This window comes from Scyliorhinus torazame, chromosome 4 (genome assembly GCF_047496885.1).
Source record: "Scyliorhinus torazame isolate Kashiwa2021f chromosome 4, sScyTor2.1, whole genome shotgun sequence".
Classification (NCBI taxonomy): Eukaryota; Metazoa; Chordata; class Chondrichthyes; order Carcharhiniformes; family Scyliorhinidae; genus Scyliorhinus; species Scyliorhinus torazame.
The window spans coordinates 28474585-28496368 of NC_092710.1; the positions used below are offsets into that span (position 1 = coordinate 28474585).

A 21784-nucleotide genomic window follows, 5' to 3' on the forward strand; every position below is an offset into this window, starting at 1 on the left:
CTGACCCCGTGCTGCACCTGTCCTGGGAGTGTTTGATGGGGACAGTGTAGTGGAATCTGTGTCTAACCCCATGATGTACCTTTGCTGGTCATGTTTGATGGAGTTTCAAAATCTCAAATAAATATCTTCTATTAGTTGCTCCATCTCTCTGTATCTGCTTTTCTCTCTGTCTGTCTGGGAATATTGTCAACAGAAAATCCACGATCAGCAGTCAGCCATTTTAAGTTACTTAATGGTGCCCATTTTAGGTGAGCACAGCACAGTCATTTCTGACATTTGTACACGTTGGTATTACAAAATACTGATGGAAAGTGTCTGATTTAAACAGTGATTTGTTGGGGAATGTGGATGTAGAAAGGGAGCTGGCTGTCCTTGTACACCAGTCACTGAAAGTGGAGAGGGGTTTGCAGCAAGCAGTTAAGAAGGCCAATGATATGTTGGCCTTCATTGAAAGAGGGATTTGAGGTCAGAAGTGGAGATGTCTTACTGCAGTTACACAAGGCCTTGGTGAGACCACACCTGGAGTATTGCGTGCAGTTTTATCTCACTAACTAAGGAAGGATATAGTTGCCAGAGAGGGAGTGCAGCGGAGGGTCAATCGGCTGATAGGGAGGTTACCGGACTGTCCTACAAGGAGAGATTGGTTAGACTGTGGCACAGTGGTTAGCACTGCTGCCTCACAGTGCCAGTGACCCGAGTTAAATTCCGGCCTTTTGTGGCTGATTATGTGGAGTTGGCAGTTTCTCCCCGTGTGTGCGTGGGTTTCCTCCGGGTGCTCCGGTTTCCTTCCACAGTCCAAAGATGTGCAGGCCAGGTGGAATGGTCCTGCTAAATTACCCCTTAGTGTCCAAGAAAGATTGTTTAGATTAGGTTAAGGAGTTATTGTGATAGGGCGGGTGACTGAGCTTACATAGAATGCTGTGTCAGAGGGTTGGTGTAGATTCGATGGGCAGAATGGCCTGATTCTGCATGGTAGGGATTCTATGATTGTGCCTGAATTCACTAGAGCCGAGAAGGATGAGAGGAGATGTTGGCCGTGCTAAATTGCCCCTTAGTGGCCCAAAGGTTAGTTGGTGTTATTGGGGTTATTTGGAGAGGGTGGAGGCGTGGGCTTGGGTAGGGTGCTCTCTCCGAGGGCCAGTGCAGACTCGATGGGCCAAATGGCCTACTCCTGCAATGTATATTCTATTATTCTGTGAGCTCTGATTGAAATGTATTACATTCCAACAGCGCTGTTCAGACTAAACACAGGGATGGTGATTTCCACGTTGTACTGCCTCTGCATGTCGTGGGAGTGATCATGGAGACAGTGTAGAGGAAACCTTAGTCTATATCTAACCCCGTGCTGTACCTGTCCTGGGAGTGTTTGATTGGGATAGTGTAGAGGCAGCTTTACTTTGTATCTGACCCCATGCTGTACCTGTCCTGGGAGTGTTTGATGGGGACAGTGTAGAGGAGCTTTACTCCGTATGTAACCCCGTGATGTACCTGTCCTGGGAGTGTTTGCCAGGGACAGTGTAGAGGAATCTGTGTCTAATCCCCTGATGTACCTTTGCTGGTCATGTTTGATGGAGTTTCAAAATCTCAAATAAATGTCTTCTATTAGTTTCTCCATCTCTCTGTTTCTGCTTTTCTCTCTGTCTGTCTATGAATATTGTCAAAACAGAATCCACGATCAGCAGTCAGCCATTTTAAGTTACTTAATAATGCCCCTTTTTGGTGAGCACAGCACAGTCATTTCTGTCATTTGTACACGTTGGTAGAACAAAATACTGATGGAATGTGTCTGATTTAAACAGTGATTTGTTGGTGAATGTGGATGCAGAAAGGGAGCTGGCTGTCCTTGTACACCAGTCACTGAAAGTGGAGAGGGGGTTGCAGCAAGCAGTTAGGAAGGACAATGATATGTTGGCCTTCATTGAAAGAGGGATTTGAGTTCAGAAGTGGAGATGTCTTCCTGCAGTTACACAAGGGTTTGGTGAGACCACACCTGGAGTATTGCGTACAGTTTTATCTCACTAACTGAGAAAGGATATAGTTGCCAGAGAGGGAGTGCAGCGGAGGGTCAATCGGCTGTTAAGGAGGTTACCGGACTGTCCTACAAAGAGAGATTGGTTAGACTGTGGCACAGTGGTTAGCACTGCTGCCTCACAGTGCCAGTGACCCCGGTTAAATTCCGGCCTTGTGTGACTGATTGTGTGGAGTCGGCAGTTTCTCCCCGTGTGTGCATGAGTTTCCTCCGGGTGTTCCGGTTTCCTTCCACAGTCCAAAGATGTGCAGGCTCGGTGGAATGGTCCCCTTAGTGTCCAAGAAAGATTGTTTAGATTAGGTTCAGGAGTTATTGGGATAGGGCAGGTGACTGAGCTTACATAGAGTGCTGTGTCAGAGGGTTGGTGTAGATTCGATGGGCAGAATGGCCTCCTGCTGCTTGTAGGGATTCTGTGATTGTGCCTGTATTCACTAGAGCCGAGAAGGATGAGAGGAGATGTTGGCCGTGCTAAATTGCTCCTTAGTGGCCCAAAGTTTAGGTGGTGTGACTGGGGTTATTTGGAGAGGGTGGAGGCTTGGGCTTGGGGAGGGTGCTCTCTCCCAGGGCCAGTGCAGACTCGATGGGCGAAATGGCCTAAGCCTGCAATGTATATTCTATGATTCTGTGAGCTCTGATTGAAATGTATTACATTGCAACAGCGCTGTTCAGATTATGCACAGGGATGGTGATTTCCACGTTGTGCTGCCTCTGACATGCCTTGGGAGTTATCATGGAGACAGTGTAGTGGAAACCTTACCCTGTATCTAACCCCGTGCTGTACCTGTCCTGGGACTGTTTGATGGAGACCGTGTAGAGGAAACCTTACCCTGTATCTAACCCCGTGCTGTACCTGTCTTGGGAGTGTTTGATGGGGACAGTGTTCGAGGGAGCGTTACTCTGTATGTAATGCAGTGCTGTACCTGTCCTGGGAGTGTATGATGGGGACAGTGCAGGGGGAGCTTTACTCTGTATCTCACCCCGTGCTGTAACTGTCCTGGGAGTGTTTGATGGGGACAGTGTAGAGGGAGCTTTACTCTGTATCTAACCCCGTGTTGTACCTGTACTGGGAGTGTTTGATGGGGACACTGCAGGGGGAGCTTTACTCTGTATCTCCGTGCTGTAACTGTCCTGGGTGTGTTTGATGGGGACAGTGTAGAGGGAGCTTTACTCTGTATCTAACCCCGTGCTGTACCTGTCCTGGAAGTGTTTGATGGGGAGAGTGTAGAGGGAGCTTTACTCTGTATCTAACCCAGTGCTGTACCTATCCTGGGACTGTTTGATGGGGACACTGTCGAGGGAGCTTTACTCTGTATCTGACCCCATGTTGTAACTGTCCTGGGAGTGTTTGATGGGTGTTTAAGAGAAGATTCCTGGCCAGACAAACAAAGCTCTTGGCAAAGTTTCACTTCATGTTGTTCACAGACGATTTCTTCAATGAGCTGCTCTATAAATTTGGATACAATTTGATTTTTTCTCACTGTGAGATGTGAAGTTTATTCCTGAATCAATAGACGGTCATCGGCAACAACATCATTTTATTAGACAAGAAGGTTCAAAGGGATTTTTCTCTGAAATCCTCTGATGTCAATTCCTGAGATTAGAATTTTAAAGTCAAGAAAGTGTCCACATGGAAAAAGAAAGGTAGCAAACGCTGGCTAAAGATTAACCTGGTAACGAGAGGGTGTGTGGGGATCACTGTTTTTGTAAAAACCTGTAACGGTACATTTGAAGTAAATAAAGTAAAGGGAGTGCCCGAACTATTGTCAGTGCTTTCCACGTTGAGGACGTCTGTCGATTAAATTGACAGGCATCAGTTCGCCCTCTGCAATATCTGCTAGAAGTTGATCACCTGTGGTTGAAAATACATCATTAATGCTTGATTCTACATAATACATGCTGAATAACGAATAATAATTGCTGGCTCACTGAAAGATTTCCCTTGCCAAATGAAGATGCAGAGTTGATAATACATAATGTACCCGTGATAATTAAAGCTATCAGATGATTAACATCCATTCTTGATAATATAATCTTGATCTTTGATAATACATTTGTGATCTTTCGTATCGCTTGCCAATTGCTAATTCCGTCTTTATAATTCATAATGCATGCCGAGGAAGTGATAACACCTTTTCTAATTAATATACGCATGTAATATAGGATAGTACGCACACGGTAAATGGTAGGGGAAAACTCATTATTTATACCGCATGATTTATATTTGCTTGCACATGCCTGATTGTTGAGAGTCATCGCTTGATATTTAATATGTTTTTCACATCTTTTCATATTTTTGTTTTTATATAAGCGACGCTGGCAAGATCGGTATTCTGTTTGAATGTTGAAATCCCTTCAGAAGGCGGTGGAGAACGGCCTTCTTGAACTACTGCAGTCCTGGTAACATACCCAAAGCACAAAATGTTAACGAGGATGCAGAATTTTGATCCAGGAAACTTGAAAATGTGGTCAAGTCAGAATGGTATATGGCTAAGAAGAGAAAGAGCAGGAGTAGCGTTATTATGCATCCACTGCCCTTGTTTGCACGATTTTTGGAGCTCCCAGTTTGGAAGATGGTGGTGGTGGCCTGACGAGATGCAGCGATGCACATTGTGCATGGTAAAGACTGCTGAAACTGCTGTTGGATTGACTTAAAAATTGCTCAGATGCATGCCGATCAACTGGTCTGATTTGTGATGGGGTGATGCTGAATTTTCATTGTGTTACTGGACACTACTCGTTTAGGGGAGACGAGAATCATTCACCACACACACATTTGTACACTGTGAATGGTATGCAGACTTTGCGAAACCATGAACTGAGTTACTATCCTCAGAATACCCAGCTCAGAACCTAATCCTCTCATGAAATCGTTTAGGTAAGTGAGGATCAGTTCAGAGTCTGCTTAACCAAGAGCTTCAAGGAGTTAATATTTCAAGATTCAGCAAAGTTAATGTGATTATTCTCAAGAGAAGATTCTCTCCTGTGCTGGAGGTGGTTATTCCTTGACTGCACAATTCCTATTGTCTACCGTTCGGCCCATCTAACCTGAATACCGTACTCCTCATGCTGCACATGTAAGTCAGCAACTTACAGATCGCAACTGGTGGTGAAGATTGTATGATAATCAATTAATATTACCCCATTTAGGGACAACACGGTGGTGCAGTGGGGAACACTGCTGCCTCATGGCGCCGAGGTCTCTGGTTCAATCCTGGCACTGGGACACTCTCCGCATGGAGTTGCAATTTCTCCCCGTGTTTACGTGGGTTTCGCCCCCTAAGCCCAAAGATGTGTCGGCTAGGTGGATTGGGCACGCTAAATTGGCCCTTAATTGGAAAAAATGAATTGGGTGCTCGAAATTTTAAAAACAATTCCCGCATTTGACGCTATCATTGTGGAAATGTTGATTTGTAAAGGGTAGTTAGCACTATTGCTTCATAGCACCAGGGTACCAGTGTCGATTCCCTGCTTGGGTCACTGTCTCTGCGGAGCCTGCATATGCCATCTGTGACTCTGTGGGTTTCCTCCGGGTGCTCTGGTTACCTCCCACAAGTCCTGAAAGACTACTTGTTGGATAATTTGGATATTCTGAATTGTCCCCCTGTGTATGCGAACAGGCGCCATAGTGTGGTTTTCACAGTAACTTCATTGCAGTGTTAATGTGAGTCTATTTATGACAATAAAAAACTTACAAACAAAGATTATTCGGTAGTTCTCGGTCATTATCTTGAGGAACTCCTGAAATTATGTATTTGAGCGGCGATGGTTAACCTGCAATATCACAAATATTTCCCCTGATTCCTTTGAGCGTATATTTGATAAGTCATATGTGATTCATCTTAATTACATGACAGTCCATGATTGATAAACTAGCATACCAATGTGAAGAATGAAAATTTGTCCCATGCATAATTATGGATGGTACATGATATTCCGTGATATTATCTTTTTAAAAAAATTAAATTTAGAGTTCCTAGTTTTATGTGTGAGGGTGAGTGTTGCATTGTTACATACAAACAGGCAGAGGATTTCGGAACATTTGTGAACCCAGGTACATCGAACAGGTAGTCTTGAAATTGAAAATAAAAAGGGCAAGTGATGATGGGAATGACAAACTCTGTTGACAAATGTATCAGGAAAATCCACATAGTTTGATATTTGCACGAAGAGCAAAAGAATCATTGGGCAAAGAGCTGGGCCAAATCGAGGCTTCAAGCCACTTCGGGCGTTTCTGCTAGTTGTGGGCTTAATTCTGAATCAATGCTGCGAATCTGTTTCCTCAACCGCTTGTTACGAAGCAGACGTGGTAGATCAGAAAGGTATGCTGAAAAACTGTAGAGAGATACATAAAGTGATGGTGAGCATCCCATTGAAACTTCCAAATTTCATACCACATTCTGACAGGATTCGACAGGGTAGATTCAGAAAGAATGTTCCGGATGGTGGGGTTGGGCGGGGGTGGGGGGGGGGGGGGGTGGGGGGCGGGGGGGAGAGTTCTGAACTAGGGGTCATAGTTTGAGGATAATGGGTAAATATTTAGAAGTAAGGCGAGGATAAATTTCTGCACCCGGAGAGAGGTGAACCTGTGGAATTTTATTACCACAGAAAGCAGTTGAGACCAAAGCGTTGTGCAATGTGAAAAGGAATTATATATAGCTCTTGAGGCTAAAGTGATCAAGGGATATGGGGCGAAGACAGGGTCAGAGTATTGAGCTGATGATCAGTTATGATCACAATCAATGGTGCAGCAGGCTTGAAGGGCCGAATGAACTCCCGTGCTTCTATTTTCTATGTATGTGCCTACGTATGCCTGAAATGGAAGACATACAAAGGCCCGAAGGCTGCTAGGTGAGATACAAGGCGAAGTAGCAGGTCGAGATGGAAGGTTTGGGCGTCGTATTCGTGGTGCGACAATTACACTAATACGGCCCTAGACGCAAGTTCACGATATTCAGAGACCTCAAGCCCCTCCAGGGGTTATTTAAAGAAGACCGAGTGATCCCGCCGATCGATTCTGCTCGGGTCCAGGTTGTGATTCTACCCTGGAACATCGCCCGGGCACAAGGATCACGCATGCAGACGTGTGAAGTCTTCTGCGCCTCTCTGCAAAGCTGCTGGCAAACGACCTGGCCGTGGAAGTGATAGTAGCCCTCCACGTCTCAGACGCCCTGCCGGATGGACCGCAACTAGTTGTGCGTGCGGGACATGGTCCCGTCTGGGGCCCAGCACAGTGCGCTGCCCGAGGAAATGAAGGCCTACACGTCGAAGGGATGAGCGTCGAGGACGGTGTCCTCTTTTGGATGGCGCAGTCGGTCGTGCTCGAGCAGGGGCGCGCGTCTCTATTGGTCAACGTGCACAGCGGGCATCCAGTAATGGCCAAATTGAAAATTCTGGCTCTCAGTTACATTTGGTGGCCAGAATTAGACTGCGAGATGAGTAACTTACTAACCTTGATACTTCTTAACTCGACCCATATTAATTCAACAACGTCCGTGGCAATATATTTCTATAGTTTCTGAATATTTTATCGATATCTTCCTTAATCAACAGTGAAATCCAGCACGTTCTCCTTTCTGTCTGTCCTTCGAAAAAACGGAATAAACGTCAATTGTTAGTTGCCATCTTTGATAACTATGGATCCAAGTGTCCATAATCCCAATTTACCATACCCATTATCCTCAAACTATGACCCCTACTTCAGGACTCCCCCTCCCCTATCTATCTGCACAACTAATTCATCCATTATACTTCGATTATTCCGAGCATTCATGGATAAAACATTAATGCTGGTCCTTTTAACGTTCTATTTGTTTCCTGTGACGTCATCTGTTTCAGTTTCTTCATTTATTTGCCTATCACCTTTCTCATTCCCTTTGTTGCCTTCTTGCCCTTGATTCCTCTTGTTCTGAGTCATCCCATTGGTTCTCATCCCCTTGTCATATTAGGTTAAATGCTCTCCAAGCGCGCCAGCAATGATCCCCCGCACCCGCCCCTCCCGCCAAAGACATCAGGCTCAGTCGTGCTATCGTTGAACCCGTCCAGTTTGTACTGGTCCTACCTCCACCAGGAACTGCCCCAATGCCCCAGGAATCTGAAACGCACTCCCTCACACCGACATTGCAGCAAATACGTCATAGTATAAGTCCTGCTGCTTCATCTCTGACTGGCAAGTGGCACTGTTAATAATCTTGGCAGAACTACCTGTGAGATTCTACTTTTCAACTTGCTTCTGAGCTCTCTGAATTTTGCATTTAGCACATAATCCAGATTTACCTATGTCGTTTTAACCATTGTTCCTTCCCCACGATCGCCGAGTCCATCATTATGACGTGAGGTCACCGTGAGCCAGCAATGTGAACTACACAACTCTTACAGAAAGACTTTGATCAGAAGAGCTATTATTCCGTGGCCGACCTATGAATGGTGTCAGCACTGACAACGCACGAGTCCAAACTGTGATGAAACACACACCAGCTGCTGGGATAAGACCTACGTGAAACAACTCAGAAAGCATGCAAGCCAAACAATCTAACTTAGGGAACACGATAGGCAACCCATGCATCACTTTAAAAATATACCGATCGAGCAGCAGCGAGCAATGTGTTCATTGTTTTCTACATACACAGTGAACTGCAACAATTCTCCAACCAACACGCTCTGGCAGCTGACAAATGGATCTAAAATGTAAGCTCATTTTTTTCCGCAGGTGATGCGTCATTTGGCTGAATTCCCGCGATCCTGTGAAATTCTGAACGGGTTGTTTCAGGGTGCTTTGTCACTTGTTCCTCAGCCTATCAGAACGAAGATCGTCTAACTGGGATGAGTTTCAAACGACTTCCTATTGAAATGATAGTGAATTAAAATCACTTGCTCTCACAGCTACCAATAGAAGATTGAACACTGTATCTTCCGTTGAGACTGAAGTTGAACTCCGATATCATAGATGAAATGGCAATGTTGGACTCACTTCAGGATACCTATCCAGTCATGGAGTTTGCAATTCATGTTCTCTGTCCAATGAAGCATTTAACGTGCCAAGAAAAAAACGAATTTCTGAAACATTTATTGAGTCAAAGAATGACGTCGACCAGACTGAGTGACTTCAGTCTGTTGTGAATGTACCAACTCGTGGACAGATCTACCTGAATGAATAAAAATACCGAATCAAAGGATTGCCAATGCGCCGAAAGAGACCATTCGTTCCATCCCATCTGCAATAGTTGCTCTCCGAATGAGCAATAGGACTTTGCGCAAATCCCCTGCGTTTCCCCCAACCCTTGCAAATTGTTTCTATTCAAGTAATAATCTAATGCTCCATGGAATGCCTCGGTTGAAAATCCCTCCGCCCCACCTTCCGGCGGTGTATTCCATTCTAGACCATTCTTTATTTGATTTTTTCTTCTCGGATCATGCTGGCTTCCTCTCCAAATCACTTCAATTCCGTGTCTTCTCTTTTTCGATCCTTTTACGAACGGGATAGTTTCTCCCTATGTGGTTAACGGCCCTCCAATAAATATTTTCTAAGCTTTCTTCTCTCCAAGTGGAAGGCACCCAACATTCCCAGTCTACATTCACACTGATAGTTCTCATCCTAAAAACTATTCTTGGAAACCTCTTCTGTACTCTTCCCAGTACTTTCACCTCCATCATATCGTGTGGTGCCCATCAGTGTACGCAATATCCCAGCTGAGTTCCAACCAGTCTACACTTCACAACGTCCTTTACCAGCTTTCAGCGTTTACAGAATATATTAATCCAATTACTGTCAGTTGGTGTTGCTGAATCTGCTGTTCCCTCCTTTCGGCTGTACGTTGCCGTTTTCAATCCCATGCTGTGTGTAAAATGAACAATACTCACGTTTTCCGGAGTTCTGTTGCTAATCATCGTCAATCTCCGTTTACCTATCCGGGCCTGGCACTGCGGGAGTATCTGCCACTGGCGTCAGCTCCTGATGCCAGCGGTACCGTCGGCTGGCGCTCCCCCTTGCCAGCGTTCGGCTCCGTCCCACACCTGTGAGCCCGATCGGGGCTACAGTAGGAGTGTCCCGCGGGTGCATGATGTCCCTCCTTCGGGCGGAGCCAGACCTTCTTCACATGAGGCAGATCCTCCTTATTTATACTGGAAGAGCCGATTACGATTAAGCCATCCTCGTGTAACCTTCTATGAGGCTCTTCTGCTCTGATGCAGTTGACAATATTGGGACAGTTTTTTCAATGAACCCCACGAACGTATTGTTGAATTCAGAGAGATCATGGGCGGGATTCTCTGTCGGCCGACGCAGGAATCAGGATGCAGATTTGTGTAGAGACTCGGTCCCGACTCTCAAATTATGGCGGGTGTCAATATCACACTAATTGCAAGTCCCCATTGCATCGTGTGGCCTCAACGTGTTCTAGAACGCACGTATATTATACGCCGCTCACTTAAAATAAGCGCGCCTGACCTGGTATTCCCTGGGACATCCACGGTTCACCGGCCGTGTGTGTGCTCCAGCCCCACACCACAGCCCCCACCCTCCACCATACCCACCCCCTGGCTCCACCCTCCGGAAGGGCATCCTGCGGGTCACCGAAGGGAAACGACCACTGGGCATCACCTGGTTGAATTCCAATATCCATTGTTTGCAGGAGGTGAAACACCGGCATGTTAGCGTGGTGGAAACGACCACAATAGCCCCTATCGGGCTGCCAGGCGTGGGCCTGAGCGGAATGTTGGCAAGGGAAGCGGCAGCCGATGGTACCCCAGGCATCGGGAACGGGCGCCAGGGCCAGATGTCCCCTCTTTGCCAGGCCCGGATGGGTCAAGGGATGCGGCGACATAGGGATGGAACATGCTGGGCCAAATCTGCGTTGCCACCCAGGGGCATCGTGTAGTCCACTGCACCTGGGCACGGGGTTATGCACCATGCTAACATGCCGGTCTTTCACCTGCTGCAGACAATGAATATTGGGATTCAGCCAGGTGATGCCCTGCGGCTGTGTGAGGAGGAGGAAGTTGCAGCAGCAGTGTGTGCAGCAGTGGAACAAGAGGCAGCCGCTCAGGATGGAGAGTCGATCGCTAAACAGGTCGAGGAGGAGGAGGTGCAAACGAGGTGCTGCATGAGCCCCCCTGTCATGGAAAGACCTGTTGGACCTGCGTAGACTAAGCTGAGCAGCGTGATAGTGCGACATATCTGCCGGATTATAGCACCTGACATTGCGGGGGAATGGGGGAGGACACACGCCCCTGGTGGCCATTAAGGCGACAGTCGCTCTGAACCTTTACATCACAGGATCCTTCCAGCAGTCGAGTTGGGACCTGTCCAGGATCGCATAGACCTCGGTCCACAGGTGCATCTGCGCTGACACAAAGGCCCTGTATGTCCGTTTAGCAGAATGCACCCAATTCAATGAGCAACGATCCTATGAAGCTGCCCGGTAAGCATCCTTCGCCGCCATCGCTGGGATGCTCCGCGCCCTGGGGGTGATCGACGGAATGTAATTCCTACTACGAGCACCTGCAGATGATAGGTCGCTCTACACCAACCAAACGGGGATCAACGTGCAGCAGATAGGTAACTATTAGCTGGACATCGCACACGTCTGTGCCCGGTACCCGGGCAGTGTGCACGGGACCTCCATGAAAGGATATTCGAAAATTCCTGCGATGATTGAGATGCCGCATCCCACTCCAGACTTGAGGGGTGGCTCTGGGTGACAGCGGTTGTCCAGTTGCCTCTATCCAGAGACGTGAAACCGACGACGAGACCCGCTACAACAACGCCCATGCAGCGAGCAGAAGCGTGATAGAGTGGTGTTGCGGCATCTTGAAGATGTGGTTCTCGTGCCTGGACCATTTTGGAGAGGCCCACCACTCTGACGCCGAGAGTGTTATCCACATTGTGGTGGCCCACTGCGTCCTTCACAACATCATGCAGTAGAGCGCCGATATGCTTGAGGAGGCGGCAGTCCACTCCCAGTCCTTGTATGAGAAGCAGGATGCGGGAGAGGTCAAGGATGGGATGGACATGGGCCCAGGTAGGATGGTAGGTCGGAGGACGTGTGCTCCAGGGCCAATGCGTACAGGACACTCTGATCGCCTCCAGGTTTTTCGACTGGGCGGGGGGGGGGGGGGGCGGGGGCTGGCCAGGGGCACGGGCACCGCATCTGACCCGCACTGCCCCGCATCCGCTCATCCCCCAAACACCCCCTAACCACCTCCAACCCCTTCCCTGACACGTACCTGCTGCACTGTGGGTTGGGGCCCATGGGTTCGTAGTAACACCGATTCTGGTCCATGGGATAGAGTATGATGACAAGCTACTCTGCGATGAGGTTTGGTGCTCCATTTCGCTCATTAATGTATGACTCCTGCCCACGGTGGCACTTCCCACCACCCAGTTGAGTGAATACACATGGGAGCTCGTCATTCTATCACGCCATCGGATCCCTGTACTGGTGGTGGTGTGGAGATGAGAGTTGCATGATTGTAAGGGCGGATGTGAGGGTGATGTGGTGGTGGGGGGTGGCCTTTGAGCCTTTGGGGGAGGACGTTGGTGTGAGGATGAGGGTGTTGGGGGGAGGTGTTTTGGGGTGAGGGTGGTGTGGGGGAGAGGATGATCCGGTGGCAATGTTGGAGGAAGTTGGGACATATGTCATGGGGACTGCAAATAAGTGGTGTCTGAATTTCTCGCCCGTGGCCTATATCGATCCCGGCGACATCCCTTTCCTGTGGACCACCGACCAAGCCCAGAGACCTCTCCTCAGCCAAAGAAAGGGACTGCAGTTTCGGCGGTCACCTCCAATTTTCTCCCACTCCCTGAGGTTTTGTGTAGCCTTCTCTTGGGGGCGGGGAAGAAAATGCAGTGTAAGACAGTCCGATGCATGGGGTAGCTGGTGGCCATGCTGACCAGGGCACCCGGCCATCACAGCTGGCATGTGTGCTGGCATGTGATTCAGGGCAGGGGTTCGGCTGCCCTCTGGGTGGGTGGGGGGGGGGGGTTGGTTTAGGGTTACGCTTATTGGACAGGGTTCTACTCGAGGAACAGTGCTGGCTCCCTATCCTGGCTGTTCAGAGGAGTTATTGCAGTTTTTGTCCGGCACCGCCATCTGGTCCGGATGGTGTTGCTCACAGGGCTGACTGCCTCCGTTACCTGCGCCCAGATATTGCGAATGGCGGTGGCTGCCAGACTCCCTCCAAGGCCTGTGTACAGCATGGCCTGCCTCTCCTCCGCCAGTTACAGGGTCCCTCTATCGTCGCAGCCACCTTTTAGGCTGTGATGGTGTGTGGGCAGGGAAGCTGTTGGCTGCGGCTGCAACTTGTCAGCCTCGCCAGTGTCAATCGTGAATCCGCCGAATCTGGCACAATTTCGCATTGGAATCGATTATGTTCCACGTGGCACGGGGCTATCCCCTTGCCAATCACTGAATCGGTATAGTGCCAGTTTTGCTGTTGTGGAAGTCCCAAATTCCTGCCCGGCATCAACACTTTCGCCGGGATTCTCCGTTTCCCGACATTGATTTCGTAATCGCCGATCATGTGGAGAATCCATCTTTACATACCAATGTTGGGTGGCGCCTGTTTTACGTTGGTTATCCATGCTCCACCACCTCCAAAATTGTGTCATCGCTGCGCACGCTCCTCGCACGCCTTTGGCACAGCCTCAGGATGTAACGTGAAGGCGCTCCCCTGGTGTTCCGTAACCAATGGCCCGAGTTCCTGACTGAGCAGTTGACGTGTGGTCTGAGCGTTCGGGTACCCGGCGTAGCAGCTGCGGACTATGTCCAACGCCGCCACAGTCAGATGCGAGCCCTGCTGCTCGCACGGTGGAGGAGGGGTTATTTGGCAGGGGCTGGGAGGACTGGTGGGGAATGGTCAGGGGGTAGCGAGGGGGTACCGGGGCGGTGCTATCTGGCAGGTCGGGTGGCAGATCGTTGGTCGTTGACATGGCCCCGGCAAATTTGTGGACATCGGGCGTTTTACATGGAGCGGCTGCTCGCCCCTCACCGGTCAGAGGATCAGTGCTGGGGTGACTTTGATTCATCCCACGCAAAGCGCTACGCATACTCCGCCATAGCTTCAAAATCAGAGATTCTGGCCCTTTGAGTCAGGAATGGAGAATCCCGCAACATGTCTTTGCCCCCACCGAATGCTGAATCTGAAGCCACTGCTTTTAGCTTTATTCACTGTTGGTTTCCCCAGTGTACCCACATAACATTCTCGTCCCATTGGCACCGTCCTCGGAAACCTCATACGCCGCTTCTCCAATAAATTGTTTTGTCCCAAAGTGGAAAGCCTGGAATTTGAAATTATTCTTTGTCTTGGCCCAGACTGCGTTTATCGACTGTTGCTATATTTCCCGGTATATATATAAATAAATACATATACAATTATCTATTTTCGAGAGTCGGTGTTTTTGCAAATGTTGAATCAAGGTTGTAAGTGGCCGTTTTATGGAACAGTCCCTGAACAGTCACAAAGGGCAGATCGAGCCATTTCTGCTCGCAGCAAGGATGTCCGGGGGATTTTTAATGCTTATTTTCACATCCTAATGGCATACTCAGTCAAGAAGATATGTATCTATTTGTATAACTGACTATATATTGCAATGTGATGAAAACATCAGAGAGCAATGTGAGCCGTTCTTTAGGAAACATGGGATGGCGAAAGCATGATAATATTACCTTTATCGTGTAACACTAAAATAAGAATAAAAAAGTCCATCATTGAAGGTTCAGGGCATACTGACGTTTTACAGCAGTCATCAATACGGTAAGTATATATCTGAACTGACACCCTGAGCCTGATTATTGCTAGTCCTGGAAAGGTTCGCAAAATGACGTGACAAACAGCGAAGTGAGGTACAATTGAATGATAGGGATACTCTCAGCATTTCAGCACCTTAACCTGCTTCGGGAATAGACGACAATACAGAATACAGAAAAGTTAGAAATAGCAGCTGGAGAAATGAATATTGTTAGGAGAGCTAAGAATTTATGTACCTTTCAAGCTCTTAACTAATGATGCAACGTTCACCGTAATCAAGTTTATGACGGACTAGCCTTAGATATACTGAGATTATTTACAAATGTTTAGATGACATGAATTTCAATAATGCAATGTGCATTCAAATCGGTATTGACAGCCTTGAGGAAGACCTGGAAATATTGGTGAAATGGAGAAGACCTTATTTAAGACGGAATTTAACTTCGAAGCAAAAAATACTTCCTTCAAAAGGAAAATGTTTGTTCTTAATCTATTTTAAGAATATGTATTAATGGATGGAAAAACTGGAACTGATGCAAGATATAATGGCGGCATTTTAGATGTCATGTAGGACACAAAATGAAGCTTTGGGTTGAATGTCTACAAACCGTTAAAAGGCAACAGGAAGGCCTGACACGTTTGTTTGTTTAAATATTTTGAGCTTTATCAATATATGGATAGGTGACAATGACATATAAATGATGCAAAACCTTAAAGACATGTCTGGCTAGTCGTCATCTGGGCCTCGCTTTAAGTTCGGGATAAAAAAGGTTAACAAGCATACAAAGTCTTTGGTTATGTTCGGAGCGATATATAAAAATTGTACCAGGGCTGTGGTACGAGGTATGACAGGCTATCCGGATGCTGAGAGATTGCGTCAGATGGACCAAAGTCTCCTTGAAGTACAGAACTTACAGTGACTATTTACTGCATGTCAAAATACGGAAGATGTGGACAGGATAAACAGGGAGACACTTTTTACACTCGCAGGTCAATTGGCAAGCAAAGGACAAAGAAAATGGGCAGCACGGTAGCATAGTGATTAGCACAATTGCTTCACAGCTCTAGGGTCCCAGGTTCGATTCCCGGCTTGGGTCACTGGCTGTGCGGAGTCTGCATGTTCTCCCCGTGTGTGCGTGGGTTTCCTCCGGGTCCTCCGGTTTCCTCCCACAGTCCAAAGATGTGTAGGTTAGGTGGATTGGCCATGCGAAATTGCCCTTAGTGTCCAAAATTGCCCTTAGTGTTGGGCGGGGCAACTGGGTTATGGGGATAGGGTGGAGGTATGTGGTTGGGAAGGGTGCTCTTTCCAAGAGCTGGTGCAGACTCGATGGGCCGAATGGCCTCCTTCTGCACTACAAATTCTATATAACCAGAAACGTTTCATCAAGACCAACAATATAAAATTAGAGATTTTTATGTTGTTCTTATGATCTAGAATGTAATGGCAGAAAGGAGGATAAAATTGTCTGATTAAAAATCGTCAAGGTGGCTATGGACCTTTACGTGGAAAAAGGAAAAGAATTTCAAAGAGAAGGGAGAACTGAGATTTGAGAAATATTCGGTAACTTTCAAATAACCGGAAAATGTACATTTGATTGGCCTCCCTTTTTGCCTCATGATTTTAACATTTTACAAGATATGACGTTCGACAAAATTACCAGTGTATCTATTTTCATATAAGACCATAACGTGTCCATAATACGGAGGATGTTGTCTCATTTTACACTTATACACCTATAATATTATGATAAGGTAGCATCATTTCGCTTTCTTCATTATGGTTGTACACGAATGCTAAGTTTCTGCAATTTGTTTGCAACAATGTTCAATGTTCTCTGAACTAAAATATCACCAGATTGCCAGGTTTTAGAAAATATCTTGTTTCTCTCATCCTTCTAGCAAATTCGATAATTTCACTCTTCAACATTTTATCCTTGCATCTCATTTTCCAAACAATATGTGTCCATATCCTTTTGCAGATACTTTGCGTCCTTCTCACAACATGTTTTTGCATCTACCTTACTATCATTACCAACTTGAATATATTGTATTCGGTCTACTCAGCTTCCTTGCAGTCTTCATGCTCTTGAGAGTATGTTGCACTGCTCGGTGGTCAAGACTGTCCAACACATCATCAGTAGTGGCAGTCATTGACTCTGACATGCAAAAAATAAACAAATCATGGGGATGGCCAGACCAGCATAGATTGTCCATGCATAATTGCCCCTGAGAAGCAGCAGGTGAGATGGCTTCTTGAGCAGAGAGATTGACATGTTCCATTCTACTGCTCTTAGTCGGGCAGATACTACAATCGCCCTACTTTCATGAACAGCATCGTTACATGGTACATAATCAGGTCCTAGTGCGAACTTCTTTAAACACACTAGAATGTAGCATAACAGATGCAAGTTCTCTTCATGCCTGTAATTTCTTGTATGCTGCAGCATCATAAATATCAACTACTTTAAATCTCTCAACGGATTTTTCTTCACCAACTCAAAAGGATGATTGCTATTGCACCTACTGATCCAGGTCCAACCATCGTCAGCAATTTCATCTGTGACATTCCTTCCAACACAAAGTTAGCTTTGGGGATATTCCCTGCTGATTGCACTGAAGCACTCCACGTGCCAAAGCAGCAAGACGTGGAAAAGATCTAGTTTTGGGCTGACAAGTGGCAAGTAGCACAGGTGCCAGACGATGGCCATCCCCAAAAGCAGAAAATAAAGCTGTTACCTCGTGACAATTAATACCAATACCAAAGCTGCACCCCCCACCTCCAACCTCCTGGGGCGTGCAATTGACCAGAAACTGAACCGGACCATAACTGTCGGTAAAAGAGTAAATCACAGGCTGGAACCATGAGTTGAATGATTCCCCATAGCTGTCCAACATCTACAATACACAATTCAGGAGTGTGCTGAAATGCTTCCCATTTTACTGGATGAGTGCTGCTTCCAAAACACTCAAGAAGCTGATCAGCATCCCGGACAAAGCAACACCCTTGATTTCCCCCCACTCCTTCCATAAGCATTGACACCCTCTACCACCGACTCACGATAGCAACAGTGAGCACCTTTGAAAAGATGCATTGCTGGAACTCACCAAGGCTCCTTTGTCAGCAACGTCCAAACCCAAGACCGATAGCAACAAGAATGACAAATGCAGCAGATGCTCGGGAACACCACCACCTGAAATGTGCCCTCCAAGTCACTCACCATACTGGCTTGGAACTATATCGTCGTTCCTTAACTTCGTGGCGAGAATTCTGGAACTCCCTTCCTAAAATCACTGGGGGTGTACCTAGACGACATGGGCTGCAGCGGTTCAAAAATGCAGCTCACCATCACCTTCTGGAGAGCAAATAGGGATGGGAGAGTAATGCTGGCCAAGGCAGCGAAGCCCACATCCCTTAGAAATGAATCGAAAAGTACATAGATTTGCACAAGTCAGGGTACGGATAAACAATCAATTTAGTATGTATCGTATGCTGTCCACAATGATGCGCCCTTTCTCATAACAAATAAGGCGTTCCAGAAAGCATTAGGCAACGTCCGTTCGGAGGAGATAGTTAACTGAATTGAGAACACTTCTAACTGGAAACAGTTGTACGCCATTGGTTGCAGAACTGGAGATGACGAATGTGATATAAAATAGTTACTTTAGAGATATTAGTTAATGTAATTTAGAGGTAGGCCAGTCTAATTCTGGTGAGTTCACAGACAAAGGATTTCAGACCGCATGGAAAAGCAGGAAGAGGTGTGTCCACCAAAGCAGGAGAAAAGGATGCTGAGTAATAGGGGCCAGAGGAAGGGATTGGAAGTGAGCCAATCAGAATAGATCAAACAGGTCAGGAGGGATATAGGATGACGTATGGGCGTCGAGTATGTGAAACTTGATACCATTTGAATTGATTTGCAGAGATCCCTTTGACTCTTCGTTCATTCGCTTTCCTGGATGTAGGAGACTGGATGTGTCCTATGTTTCTGTGAGAGGAATTAAGCTTACAAGCTAAATAAAATAACTAATGCTGTACCTGGAAATCCATCTCGACTTTTATTGAGGCCAGACTGACGGGTAAAGAAACTTGGGATTCAACATTTGGTGCCGAAAACCCGGGATTTCTCAAGACGGTTCTGACCAACTGCGAAATCAGAATTAGACTGATTAAGAACAGGAGGATGGGGAAAGTGGGCCCACAATGCAGAACTGGAAAATTACCACGCATTGATTTTTCCCCTCTTCTTATCGTCTGATTAGTCTGGTCACTCGCGGTTGGTACGGAAAGATCGTCTTGACGAAATCAAAGGTCAGTCTGGGGATTAGCAATTTAATTGATGGGATTTCATATTGTTCATTCGGCTTGGGTTAGGTTATGGAGTTGATGCGACATTTGAAATTGAAAATGGTTCAACTCCATGTGTGAGTTCTGATTCGGCTTGGGTTAGGTTATGGAGTTGATGCGACATTTGAAATTGAAAATGGTTCAACTCCATTTGTGAGTTCTGATTCGGCTTGGGTTAGGTTATGGAGTTGATGCGACATTTGAAATTGAAGATGGTTCAACTCCATGTGTGAGTGTTTTAAATATATAGTTGATTAAGCTAAAATTGTACCCTTGGACTGTGGTGGCGAAGGGCGCAGTTCTGAGGACTAGTTGAGATTGTGGGAAATGCTGCATATTGGTTGAAGCACAAGTCTCTCAAAGGGTTAACAGCAGCAGCCAAAGTTAAAGACAGACAGTGCTTCTCACTCAGGATTTGAGATAACAGCAGCAGCCTGTAGTGTAATCGGATACCTTTCCTTTGAGTCAGTGAACTCCAGTAAAGTTACGTTTTGAATTAATTAAAGGAAACCAGTGGGTTTCTCCACCTCTTTGATAAAAGTTATTATTTTCGAAAGCAATTGATTGAAATTGCCAGAATCTTCAGTTTTACTTACTTGAAATAATGTTTGTCTCATTTTCTCTGGAGATTAATAGAAACTTAAAGAAGATCACGGACACCATTTTAAAAAGTGTAAATCTGGAGATGATAGTTGACTGTGCCAACATTTTTGTGAATGTAAGAAAAACTTGTTAAAAGAAAAATTGTTAAGATAAAGAATTAATTAAGTTGTAAATGTTATACAAGTTTGTGTTAAGCAAATCGTAAACTTAGTTCTGAGTTGAGATCAGAGCTAAGCTTGCAAGTTGCAGTAATTCAATTTGAATTTTCAAACATTTTTAAGTTTAAAAAAAAACACTGTTAGAACCTTTTCAATCGCTTTGCCAAGAAAAAAAACGCGCAAGTAGAGACAGGGAAGGCACGGGTCAAACAAAAGATGAGCTACGTAGTTCAATGGCTGGCCTTGAATTGACAGAAAATGATAAATTCAATAATTTAGAAAATGTTCACTAAATGTTCCGACTGCACCTGTAGCATTGTCTGCACTAATTCCAGAACCACCAGAGTATAATAATTGATATCCAGTCACTGCTCCCAGATTCCATTTATGCCAGTAACGCAAGCCCTTTTGGGTGATAGTATGGGTCCAGATTTACCATCTTCACGATCAGTAGAGAAAGAGGAGCTCTGTACCGCAAGCCCAGTTAGCTCCAGGACCAGATCTCGGACAGCGAGGGAAGGGCTTGATCCTCACCAGAAACAATTAAGTATACCTCCTAAGTCCCTCCAAACTAAGGAGAAACCGCAAGGTTTGTAGAACAAAGGAAGCTGCAACAGAAGATTTTGAAGAGAAAGAACTCCCTCTAGTGACAGGGAGAGACGTCGAAGAACCAGAGGAAATAGCTAGAGTGCCCGCTGGTGAGATTCGGAGACAGTTGCCGATTAGGAAGATACCAAACCCACCCAAAGGGACCCTCAGCTCCTTTTTATGGCCCACCATATGCATCAACAGCTTTACAACCGCAGCCCCCTCTGAGGGGCCATTGGCCTACTGGGAGAAGAGGACGGGGCAGATATAGAGGGAGCAATGCATGTTTTAATTGCGGCCGTGCAGATCACTGGCAACAGGAATGCCCCTTTAAAAGTCAGGCAGTAGAAGGAGATTATCCGACCCAAAGGAGGGGTAATCCACCAAGGGGAGGACAGACGAGATACACTGACTTCTCCCAGGAAAACCCTTTCCCAACACAGGATTGACTAGCTAATTTAGTCATAAGGACTCTCCAATCAGACAGGGAACCTATTATCTCTCTGCAGATAGGAGATCAAAATCACTCATTTGTAATCGACACTGGAGCAGCCATGTCTTCTGTGCAATCAGAACTTCGACTACCACTATCCGACCACACGCAGCAATTGTCGGGGTTCCAAGGACAGGTGTGTGAGTATCCTATTTCTGAACCTGTGACAGTCACTTACGAGAATAAGTCTGCAGATCATCAGTTTGTAGTGACTACTGGAAAATGTAGTGATTACTGTGTATCTTCCAGCTACAACTAGAGTGCGGAGACGAGGGGGTAACGGTTAAATCATGGAGGATGAGACAACAGTGCTATATTTCTATCACCACCCCCCCCCCCCCCCAGTGGTGGACGTTGGACATTGAACATTCACTGCATCACGTTACCCTGGCCTATGACAGAACTGGACAAAACAGGGAGTTGGAGGACAAATACCGGCCATTAATTGGGACCGAATGGCCAGTCAAGGTTACAGCCACAGTCACGGGAAAATAAGATACAGCCGATTTTGTTACAATATCACCACATTTATGGCCACAGTCAGCTTCGGTAAGCCATCATATTACACGTCAGGTCCACGACCAGTACCATGCCAGGGATCTGGGGCTAATGGTAAGGGGGGCAGTGGATCATTCGGATCCAACAGAGTACACACTTCAAGTCATGCCGGACGGCACTACCATAAAATATTTTGAGGTCCCTGAAACAATTAACACTCGACTGCAGCATCACTGGGGACATGATGTGTTCGAATATGTCAATCCACAGGTCTGGGCGGAATACCCATCACAAGTGGGAAAGACAAATGTTACACCTATTAAGGT

At 46.4% G+C, this 21784-nt stretch overlaps 1 protein-coding gene across 1 annotated transcript in view; it reads left to right on the forward strand.

Annotated features, from left to right (window-relative positions):
* Positions 1–11957: 11957 nt before the first annotated feature.
* Positions 11958–21784, forward strand: part of LOC140411305 (GPI-linked NAD(P)(+)--arginine ADP-ribosyltransferase 1-like) — a 41721-nt gene continuing 31894 nt past the window's right edge. Inside the window, exons 1-2 of the mRNA XM_072500427.1 lie at positions 11958–12045; positions 16753–16865. Of these exons, the coding sequence (XP_072356528.1) occupies positions 11958–12045; positions 16753–16865 (201 nt within the window). The remainder of the gene's footprint in view (positions 12046–16752; positions 16866–21784) is intronic.